The sequence below is a fragment of the Carcharhinus amblyrhynchos genome, chromosome 12 (genome assembly GCF_965287045.1).
Source record: "Carcharhinus amblyrhynchos chromosome 12, sCarAmb.v2.hapA, whole genome shotgun sequence".
Lineage (NCBI taxonomy): Eukaryota > Metazoa > Chordata > Chondrichthyes > Carcharhiniformes > Carcharhinidae > Carcharhinus > Carcharhinus amblyrhynchos.
In genome coordinates this window covers 49827976-49840107 of record NC_137335.1, presented here as the reverse complement: position 1 = coordinate 49840107, position 12132 = coordinate 49827976, and the positions used below count along the sequence as shown (strand labels likewise).

Below are 12132 nucleotides of genomic sequence, written 5' to 3'. Positions count from 1 at the left end.
TATCAACTATGTGTGCAGGTACAACTCCAACCAGTGGAAAAATTGCCCCATTGATTCCAGTTTTGCCAGGCTACTTGATGCCATCACTCAGTCGAATGTGGCCTTGATGTCAAGAGCTGTCACTCACCTTACCAGTTTTTCTTTTGTATTACATCTGGAATACAAATCTTGAATCTCCACTCAAACATCCAGAGCTGGATTTGAACTTACCACCTCTGACAGAGGCGAGAAAGTGGTGCCAAGATGAACAAGTGTTCTCGTATCTACAGCAGTGCACAAGACTACTGCAGATTCTTGCATGCCCTCTCTTTTCTATCTCCACCAATCATTTGCAATCCCTATGTCCCACACCCCAGGTGATGCATCAACCTAAATTCCAATCTGCTCCAACAGTAAGTTTGGTAGCTAGCAGACAACTGCATCTTATCCATAATGTGTAAATGAGGCCACTGTGTTTTGTGAATTATCTCTTCCCAATTGGGGATGTTCCAAGTTTTGGATCACAAGTTTCCAGTATATCCAGTTTTTACAATTATATAACCTTAAGTACATCAACACTTATGAAGTCGTATCTGATGTTTCAATCAGCAATCGCACATATATTTTAGTGGGGAAACATCCAGTTGCATAGCATGCCTACCCACGTTTATGAAAATTCTCCATGGTGTGCAGTGTTCTTAATATCATTGCCAAAATGCCATGCACTTGAGAACTATTAAAAATGTGCAGCCTGATTCCTTCATGTTTTAATTAAACATTTGATAACTTGAAAATGTACCATAAAAGTTTATTTTCCCAATCTAATCTTTCTTTCTGTACCCAACCAGCCACTGCATTCACCCTTTTAAATTTATGCTTGCTTCTTGATATCTATTGGTAATTCATTATCCTTCAATCAGATTAGTTAATGAAATACAATGTTGCTTTCACACCACTCGGGTTCACCAATGTTGGTTTTCCTCATTGCAACATTTCATCTCACGCTTGCAGCGCAAAATTGCAGTTAAACTGCTGAAGACAATCTAATGTAAGTAATAGTGACTAGTATTTCTTAGCTAAAGTCTGAAGTTCAAAAGTTTATTTTATTAGTGTCACAAATAGACTTACATTAATACTGCAACGAAGTTACTGTGAAAATCCCCTAGTTGCCACACTCCGGCGTTAGTTCGGATATAGTGAGGGAGAATTTAGCATGGCCAACGTACTCAAAGGCACAAATTATGTGCCTATAACATTTAGCACATTTGAAAAGTACTATAAAGCTGCTGGTCCAATTACAGGCCAATTTCCTCCAGCATTTGCTGTTGATTGGCTCACTAGTGGGTATAGACTCGGTTGGGGGGGGGGGGTGTGTGTGTGGGGGGGGGGGGGTGGAGAGACAAAAGGAAACAGGACCTTAATGCATGTACTGGGTGGGGAGCCCAATTGCATGTGCGAGGAAGAGTGACTGTGCATGTGGAGGCACGAGAGCAAGTGTATATATCTGAGGGGAGGGAGAGTGTATGTCTGTAAGTTAAGTGTGGCTCACTCCCAGTTTCAAGAATCTCATTCACCCTCAGTCCACACACATCAACAGAAACTCAATGGGTGTGAGTGAGCGAGCATCCTGAGACCGGGAGCGAGCCAGGTCCACATACACTAATGATAACCACTCTTTATTTATATTTTAATTATCAATGCATTGTTTCCATATTGTGCTTTTGCTCAGCAAGTTATCAGGCTTTTAAAAAATCTTCAATGTTGTATCAAACCTCATTGTTTCAAAATTTGCTTAACAGCCCTTTGAGTAGCAAAAAAATTGCAACGGAACCTCCAATGGTGGCACAGTGGTTAGCACTGCTGCCTCACAGCACCAGAGACCCAAGTTCGATTCCTGGCTTGGGTCACTGTCTATGTGGAGTTTACACGTTCTCCCAGTGTCCCTATGGGAGGAAACCGGGTGCTCCGGTTTCCTCCCACAGTCCAAAGATGTGCAGGTTAGATGCATCGGTTTACTAAATTCTCCCTCAGTGTACCCAGACAGGTGCTGGAATGTGGTGACTTCATTGCAGTATGAATGTAAGCCTACTTGTGACACTAATAAATAAACTTTAAACTTTAAATAAGTTTAAAGCACTTTGTTCCTTGTAGAACTGTTTAAATCATTTAAAAGCATTTTTGCGGGCTTTTTGTATTTACCGCTTTAAGAATTCTGAGGGAGTGGTTAGAAGGGAGTTGTGGGCCAGCAAGCTTTAAATCAGCGCCAGGTTTAAAAAGAGGCCTGGTATAGACAGTGGGCAGCGTCGGAGCAGGCAGTGAAGTGAGAGGGCAGCAGAGTGAGCTATTAGGGCTTAATATCAAAAGGGCTTGAGAGAAAAGGGGCCAGGTGAGTTCGTGTGGAAATTTTCAATACTACTACAGTGAATAATGGAGGGGCATGTGATGTGTTGTTTCTGTATGATGTGGGAGCTGGTGGACCCCAGGGTCCTTCCCAGTGACCATGTCTGCAGTAAGTGCAGGTTGCTGGAGGAGCTCCAGCTCAAGGTAGACGAGCTGGCCTCTGAGCTACACACACTGAGGCTCATCAGGGGGAGAGAAGGTGCCATTGTCAATGGGGTGCAAGTGACATCCACCCCCCCTAGACTGGCTAACTCTAAGGGTCAGCAACAAGAGGGGGCTGCTGAGAGGAGGAAGGGGGATGGGGAGAGGAGGCCTCAGCCTCTCAATCTGCATAACAGGTTTGAGGTTCTTGCTTCCAGTCTGGACGAGGATGAGGGAGGTGAGGTCGGTGAGCAAACTGCACACAGTACAGTGATGCAGCAGGACACAGGCAAGGAGAAGGTGAAAAGGAACGTAGTAGTGATTGGGGATAGTGGGGTGAAGGGTATTGACACTGTCCTTTGTCACAATGACAAAGTGCACAGAAGGGTGTGTTGTCTGCCTGGTGCTCGGGTCCGGGATGTCGCAGCTGGGCTGCAGAGGAACCTGGAGTGGGAGGGTGAGAATCCGGTCGTTGTGGTACATGTGGGTGCCAACGACGTAGGCATAATGCGAACTGAGGATCTGGGGAGGGAGTACGAAAAGCTGGGAATGGAATTAAAAAGTAGAACCAACAAGGTGGTTATCTCTGGGCTACTGCCTGAACCGAGTGCAGACAGGCGTAGGGTTGATAGGATTAAGGAAGTGAATGGGTGGCTCAGGGATTGGTGTGGGAGGAATGGGTTTGCATTTATGGGGCATTGGCATCAGTATTGGGGTAGGTGGGACCTGTTCGGGCGGGATGGGGTTGGTCTGAACCGTGCTGGGACCAGAGTGCTGGCGAACAGAGTAAAGAGGACTGTAGACAGGGCTTTAAACTAATTGGGGGGGGAAGGGTGTGAGGGTAGGTGACATTACGGGGTCTAAAGTTAAGGAGAGGGTACAGGTAAGGGAAGAGGCCGAGGATGTCCCAATAATAGAGGGAGTAGGGGGGGTGAATATGGTTGGTGGCGTTACGGCAAATAGGGTCCAGGTGAAGGCTGGGATGAAGGCACTTTATCTGAATGCACGAAGCATTCGGAATAAAGTGGATGAGCTGGTGGCGCAGATCGGCACAAATGGATATGATCTGGTGGCCATTACAGAGACATGGCTGCAAGGTGACAGGGACTGGGAGCTGAATGTCCAGGGGTATCAAGTGTTTAGGAAGGATAGGCGGGAGGAAAAAGGGGGGGGGGGGGGGGGCGCGTAGCTCTACTGATTAAGGATAGCATCAGGGTGGTAGCAAGGGATGATATTGGAGCCAAGGAGCAGAAAGTGGAATCGTTGTGGGTAGAGATTAGGAACAGCAAAGGGAGGAAGACGCTGGCGGGTGTCGTCTATAGGCCCCCGAATAATGATCTGCAGGTGGGGCGGGCTGTTAACACGCAAGTAAGTGCGGCGTGCAGGAATGGGACGGCCGTAGTTATGGGGGATTTCAATCTACATATAGATTGGTCGACCCATGTTGGACGCGGTGGGCTCGAGGAGTTGTTCTTGGAATGCTGCAGTGTGTGTTGGAGCCGACGAGGGAGCGAGCTATCTTGGATCTGGTGTTATGTAATGAGGCGGGTAGAATTAGGGACCTTGCGGTGAAGGATCCTCTTGGGGAGAGTGATCATTGTATGGTGGAGTTTCTGGTGCAGATGGAGGAGGAGAAAGTGGGTTCCCGGACGCGCGTCCTTTGTTTGAACAGAGGGGAGTACGGTAGGATGAGAGAAGAATTGGCGAATGTGGACTGGGGGTGCGCGTTGGAAGGTAGGTCTGCTGAGGAGCAGTGGAGGATCTTTAAGGAGATCTTTCTTGGTGCTCAGCAGAAATTTATTCCGATGGTCAAAAAGGACAGTAGGAGGAGAGGTAATAAGCCGTGGATAACGAAGGAGGTGAAGGAAAGTGTTAAATTAAAAGCGGAGGCGTTTAGAGTAGCTAAGAGTAGTGGGCGAGAAGAGGATTGGGAGAGGTTTAAATGTCAACAAAGATTGACAAAGAAGTTGATAAAGAAGGGTAGGAGAAACTATGAAGCTGGGCTAGCGCTTAATATAAAAAAGGATAGCAAGAGTTTTTATAAATATATAAAAAGGAAGAGGCTGGCTAGGGTGAACGTTGGTCCCTTAGAGGATGAGAAGGGGGACTTAGTGGTAGGGGATGGGGATATGGCTGAGGTCTTGAATAACTTTTTTGTTTCTGTCTTCACGGAGGAGGACGTGAATAATTTGCCGGGTGTTAGAGATGGAAAGGTGGTAGGACTGGAGGGTCTTAATGACATTACTGTTACTAGAGAGGTGGTGCTCGACAGACTGGAGGGGCTGATTGTGGACAAGTCGCCAGGACTGGATGGAATGCATCCGAGTGTTCTGAAAGAAATGGCGGAGGTGATAGTGGATGCCTTGGTGGTTATTTTCCAGACGTCGCTGGATTCCGGGGAAGTGCCGGAAGACTGGAAAACGGCTAATGTTACGCCGTTGTTTAAGAAGGGTGCCAGGCAAAAGGCAGGGAATTATAGGCCGGTTAGTTTAACGTCTGTTGTAGGTAAAATGTTAGAATCCGTCATCAAGGAGGAAATAGCGAGGCATCTTGAGAGGAATTGCTTCACAGAGCAGACGCAGCACGGTTTCGTTAAAGGGAAGTCGTGTCTGACAAATTTACTGGAGTTCTATGAGGATGTGTCTAGGGCGGTGGATAGAGGAGAGCCGGTGGATGTGGTCTTTCTTGATTTTCAAAAGACGTTTGACAAGGTACCTCACAAGAGGTTATTGCAGAAGGTCAGGGGACATGGAGTTGGGGGTAGGGTGTTAGCGTGGATAGAGGATTGGTTGTCAAATAGGAGGCAGAGAGTGGGGGTTAATGGGTGCTATTCGGATTGGCGGATGGTGACTAGTGGAGTGCCCCAGGGGTCGGTGCTGGGGCCTCAGCTATTTACCATTTATATAGATGATCTGGAGGAGGGAACCGAGTGTATGGTGTCGAAATTTGCTGATGACACCAAGACTGGTGGAACGGCAAATTGCACGGAGGGTGTGGAGAGTCCGCAGAAGGATATAGATAGGCTGGGCGAATGGGCCAGGAAATGGCAAATGGAATTTAATGTTGGCAAGTGCGAGGTGGTCCACTTTGGTAGGAATAATGGTAGGAAGGATTATTACTTACGTGGCGAAAAACTGCAGCAGGCGACGGTGCAGAGGGACCTCGGGGTCCTTGTGCATGAGTCGCAAAAACCCAGCTTGCAGGTGCAGCAGGTGGTCAGGAAGGCGAATGGGATGCTGGCCTTCATAGCGAGGGGGATTGAATATAAAGGTAGGGAGGTCTTGCTGCGGCTGTATAGGGCATTGGTGAGGCCGCAGCTGGAGTACTGTGTGCAGTTTTGGTCACCGTACTTACGCAAGGATATTTTGGCCTTGGAGGGAGTGCAGAGGAGGCTTACTAGGCTGATGCCAGAGTTGAGGGGGTTGAGCTATGAGGAGAGGCTGAATAAACTAGGCTTGTACCGAGTTTAGAAGAATGAGGGGAGATCTCATTGAGACGTATAAGATGATGAATGGGATGGATAGGATAGAGGTGGAGAGACTCTTCCTGCTCAGAAAGGACAGTAGGACTAGGGGGCACAGCCTCAAGATAAAGGGGGGGGCGGTTTAGAACGGAGTTGAGGAAGAATTTCTTCACTCAAAGGGTGGTGAATCTCTGGAATTCTCTACCCGTTGAAGTGGTGGAAGCTGCCTCGCTAAATATTTTTAAGACGCGGGTTGATGGGTATTTGATAAGAGAGGGGATTAAGGGTTATGGGGAGAGGGCGGGAATGTGGAACTGAGCCACGACAGATCAGCCATGATCTTATTGAATGGCGGGGCAGGCTCAAAGGGCTAGATGGCCTACTCCTGCTCCTATTTCTTATGTTCTTAAAGTTGGGCAAGCCTGATTTAGCATAACACATTAATCTCACAGTAAAATCAGAACAGAATATACTTTGATGTTGCAACTGGTCTGACCTGATGTGTTACAATCACTCATCACAGCATTAATTATCAAAACGAACTAAAATGACTAGAAAGCAAGAATCATTACATTGTTCATTCACTTATTTACCAGTTATAAACAACTGACTTCAATGAGCCTCCCACTCCAAACATAATAGCCCTTCTAACCTCTTACCTGTGCAGATGCATTGAGAAGTCCAGATGACGTCCCCTCGGGTTCTGGATAGGTTATTTCTACACCAAATTCAAAGCCCAATGGAAGATAACCAGTCATGAAAAAACTGAAAATGTAAAAATGTATTTAGTCATTTTGCATGGGGAACACAGCAAACAACCAAGTGTCAAACCAATGTTGAATCCTTTGACGATTGTGAACTTTCAAATTGTCCAGTTTTAATATCAGCTGTGAAATGTTGAGTAAATGCAAAATATTTTATTCATAAACAGAAATCCATTCAACCATTTTATAAAGACTCATAAATACTTACAATATTTAACGGGCATGAACATTTATAATTTGGATTTCAGTATTTAGCAGATCTAAGTTTTTTTTCAGTCAAACAGAATTTTTAAAAAATGTAGCAAAAAAGATCTAGCGTCGAAATATAATTACTTTCAAACTTTTGACAAGTTCACCCAAGTTTTGTATATGTACAATGTGTAGATTAGATCAATTTAGTAGATAGAACATAGGCATATATGTTGTTGGTGTTAATATATAAAGTCCACAATAACTTGTAGACTAAAATCTTTACATACCAGCTTTTAGAAACCCACTCTTTAATGGGATCATAATTTATGCATCTTAGAATATAGTTGCATACTTTAGTTAGGATTTTTCATCAACTTAAAGAAAAAACACCCAGACCAGCATGAATTACAATTTCTGCTGCATATTTAAACACAGCCTTCCTCTGGATTTGTGTGGGAGAGAATTTACTGTAGTTAAACTCTGATTGTGTTTGTACTGAACTTTTCCAGCCCAGTGTGCAAGGAATATAAGCAAAATCATTTAGTTTTTCTCTAATTAATTTAACCTCAAAATCTATCCTCCAACACTGCACTTAAGAACTGCAGTATAACACACATCCAAATTTGACTTTGGTATTTCAAGGTGAAAAAATTAAATAGACACCAATACCCACTAATGATTTCTCCCCACACTATATGCCTTTAGATTCTCTATCTATTCCCAAATTATTAAATCATTGATATTGACAGGCAGACATCAATGTTACAGTTAAAATAACTTTGTTTAGGAAGAGACTGTAAACAAGTTGCAGCCTTGGGTTGGTTTTAAATCACAAACCTAGCCAGATAAGGATAGAGACAGAGAGGAGAAAGAATAAGAACAGCACTGAAAGGGGTGGGGAAGAGGAGTTGCATTTCATCACCACTAACTTATCAGATTTATAGAAAAAAATTTCCTGGTTTATATCCCCATCTTATGCCTTCATTTGCAGAGTTATTTCCCCCTCTTGTATTTGAAACCAGAGTATGGATCGGATCAATTTATTCCATCTATCCTATAACTGAGCCAACAATTAATCCCCGTTAAGGATTAATATTTGAACAGAAAGTAGCCACAGAAGTACAATCATGCAATTACAAAATGCATAAACAACAATGCTGCTCTCAGAGAAAGAGCAAAAAACATTTCCAATGACCACTTTTCCACTACGAGTTTAGCTTCTTGGGAAAGGACAACACACGGGATTTGACTCATTGCTGAAATGAAGTTTCTAAATACTAACATTTACATTACTCCATCTATTATCTTGCTGACATGATAAATTTATGTAGAATTCCAGTCTCTTTTAGGTATAACTGCAGTACGTGCAGCTCAACTCTCAAATTACCTCAGTGTCAGTACTTTTACCAGCATCCTCCACAAGAGTGCTCAAGTTCTATTAGAAAAAGTATTGATTTTTTTTTAGAAACTGTATTAAGTGCTAGCTATTGTATATATGAAACATGCTATATACCTGCAGATTCTGATAGACCGGCACTACAAGAACTGAGAACGAACAAATCATAGAATAACTGATAAAAATAAAGTGGCTTTAAAAAAAAGACAACAAACATCAAGTGATGCCTGACCCCTTCAAATTTTGGGCACACTGAAGCAAGCCTCCAATGATTCATCTTTTTCACTTGTGTGGTTTATAGTCACTAGGACAGCCAAACTACATACTTATTCAGCTCTTGTTTACCACAACAAATGGGGCACCACATGAAGGAAAAGGTTGGAAAACTGACAGTTAAATTATGAACTGACTAATTATAAAATGTAGTTTAGACATATCACATTAGAAAAAATGTTACACTAAGATTTACACTAATTGAGTGCAAAACACATCTTTTCAATCTACATTTTGTTGGATTATCGGTAAATTTAGTAACTTATCAATCAAAAGCAACAAACAAAATACATTGCTGCATCCTACAGTAGAGGGAACATCATGAAGAATCTCATTCACATCATAAGTGAATTGAGACATGTACTAGGTCTACAACTATAACTTACATTTTACATTCCAGAAATAGAAAGGAACAATTTTCAACAGGTTAATAAAACTACTGTAAAAGGTACATTTTCATTTCTGACTTATAGTACAGTCCTGGAGCTTTTGCTAATAAACTCTTACAGACAGCTGTAAGGGTAATAGCTCCAGTGCACCCAGCTCTCAGTAAATGTGCGCTGTGGACACAATTCATTATACTCGGTATGCTCACCTCTGAATGAGAAAGTTAAACCTTCTCAAAAGTTCAAAGCTGGGGTCGGAATCTAATTACTCCATTCAGCTTTGAGAATTATTTTCTCAATCTGCATGGCATAGATTTTCCTTAACTAAAGGTGGGGTGGCCACCTCTTCCCAAGCTTTTGTTAATAGTGCTCTTGAACCAGCTTTTCGGAGGTGTGCAGGTGACTTCCCTCCCTTGCTCTGGGGAAGTTTCTCCCCTAGACTAACTGGTTGAGATCAAGAACTCACCATACAAGGAATCGCGCGGTGAACCCATGTCCATTACTCTGTGGCGCAACATGTTAGTACACCACTGGGCCACCTACAAACATTTTAAAAAACATTATGTCCCTAACAGGTATTAAAGAACAGTAAAAAGCGGAAACATTGTCACAAATAAACTTGATAAAGATTCCATTACATCTCAATGGAGGGTTCAATGGGCAACTTCATTCCCATACAAAAGATACTTAATTTATTGCATTTTATTGACTGGCTGATTAATTTATAAACACGAAACTAAAATTACTGCTAATCAGTTAATATCATCCCTGGAATGTTTCTATTTTTCACCCTTAATGCAGCATTAAAAAAAAGGATGCCTCATGCTGTGTACAAAAACAAGATTCTATTTGAATACAGAAGTGTGACTGCTACAGCAAAGGCAACAATCATCAAAAGAGAGGGTCACAATGGGAATTACAATTAATTTCCAAGTGCAGTATTATAACAAACACTTCATTAATAAGTGCAATGACTAAACATGGTTACAAAAGGTTTTAAATCACGGTTCTAAGTTTTATTTTATTATTCTAGAATGCCAATTAAGTATCTTTCTTATTGATTGCAAGTCTTTTAGTTACTCTGCAATGTGCAGAACAAGAGCTGCTATCAGTGTTGAGTCTGCACTTGCGGGCACTCTGAACTAGCAGTTCTATAAATTCTAATCCCAAAATATATTTACATCTTCCCAAAAATTACCACTCTCAGTATTAAAAAGTAAGCTGCAACCGTCACCTGGTCATCAGTATTTGTCACTCAATACAAGTACATTTGGTGACAAATAATCAAGTCAGAGATACCAGACTCCCCTGGTGACTCTGCAAGTTTGTTTAGTGAATGTCTCAAACAGAGCATGAGGTTCCTGTGTTTTTAACCTAACCTTACCCAAGAGAGACAATCGAATGGAATTTACTCCTGTGGTGTGGTGGGGCAAATGGAAAGACGACAAAGTTCCCAATTTGACTCTTGCAGAAGTGTGTGGTATCAAGTCAGGACATAGGACTGAAATCTGATACCCATTGAAGGAGGATACTGCCATGATAATTTCTGTCAAGGTTTATACCTAACCAAGCTGAAACTATACTCCATCAAGGAATCAATACCTAGTGGAGCAGAGAGGAAAAGTTGGCAAGGAAAAATGGGTCACCAAAATGGTCTAGTAAATTTCCATACTATCAAATACTGCATCTTAAAAGATTTAAGTTAATCCAGCTGCAAAAATACAATCATTTAACAAGTTAATCTAAAATATCAGTTCATTAGATAACATTTCTGACAATTAACATCTTCGTTGCGACAGCATATGTAATGACATTCTCAGCTTTCTGATTTTTTAAAAAAGAGATAGACAAAACACAGCAAGAACACTCCTTAGTCTACTTAATTGAGGCATAGAGTGGCTTCTTACCCCAAAGATCCTGCCGTGACAAAGACTATTTGGAGGTAACCAAGATTTAATGTGAAGGTGAAAACGAGCATTCCAATAAATGCGATAATGTAGACCGCAAGGGTGGTTTGCCTGTAAGTGAGAAAACAAAAATTTAAGACCGATTTCCCCTACAACATTTATATCAGTACATTAGTTCTGGACTACTGGGGGAAAAAAACATGCACATATTTAACAAATGAAGTACTTTTGCTAATAGATTTCTAGATAAGTATTCAAAATTCTTCTAGTGAAAATTGAAAGAGACACTGGCCCAGAATTTGCTGGAGCGTGCCCTGCTAGTTAAGACTTTTTCCCTTACCTCCAGCTCAAAATGAGTTGCAAACTGCAGAAATACAATGGGGTAAGCTGGGACCTTGGTGAATAACAGGACCAACAGCCTATTTCCTTAACCAATGCAATTTAAGGACAAAAACAGGAATGACAGAGAAGTAGGGTGATTTAGAATAAATTTACAGAAAGAAATGAAGAGAGGGAAGGAAAGATAAGATTGATGAGGAACCAAGATAAAGAAATGAGATCTTCAAATTCTTATTTACTACCTGCAAGAATCAGTTTCCATTTTCAATAATTCCTTTTCTGTGCCAGAGGGGTTAAGGGGCATTATTGGAACACAATTAAAAGCACCCTAACATTTTAGTACCAGCCCCAACTTTGTGGTAATTAATGTGTAAATGTAGCAATTTCCTGAAATTCTAGGAGGTTGATTGTGAGCTGCCATTCTCACCACAAATTAATGGACAATTTACAAACTAAATATGGCATGCACCTGAAACTGACTTTTCCCAGCAAATTCTGGGCCACTGGTTCATGCCAAATTAGGTACACATAAGCAGACAGGTTTCTAATAGGGTTGATACAATAAGTGTTTAAAAGAAAATCATACCTTTCACTGAAATGCTAAACACAATTGGCTGAAGAGTTGTTTCATATCAGAACGTTTTCACTATTGCCCACTAATTGACGTCAGTGAGTAATAGTCTTCAATGACTGATGTTAGCAGACAATAGAACAGACACTGCTGCCCACTGTCACAAAGCACAGGCAAAAAGGGTTACAAAGTTCCCCATTTTGAAAAATAAATGTAAAGTCTAGATGTGATAAAAACATCAATTTTGGGCTGACTGACATAAATTTAAATTATTATTTTTGGTTATAGAAGTGATCAAATGTGCAATAACTCCTTCAAACT

At 41.9% G+C, this 12132-nt stretch overlaps 1 protein-coding gene across 14 annotated transcripts in view; it reads right to left on the bottom strand.

Annotated features, from left to right (window-relative positions):
- The window catches only part of flvcr1 (FLVCR choline and heme transporter 1), a 42689-nt gene that overhangs the window by 14772 nt on the left and 15785 nt on the right, over positions 1–12132 (bottom strand). For all 14 annotated transcript variants that reach the window (XR_013888271.1, XR_013888272.1, XR_013888276.1 and 11 more), the window contains exons 6-7: positions 10902–11012; positions 6643–6748 (exon numbers count right to left, since the gene is read on the bottom strand). Coding sequence is in view for 2 of the 14 variants with exons in the window: in XM_080200503.1 (XP_080056629.1) it covers positions 6643–6748; positions 10902–11012 (217 nt within the window). In the remaining 12 variants the exon portion in view is untranslated. The remainder of the gene's footprint in view (positions 1–6642; positions 6749–10901; positions 11013–12132) is intronic.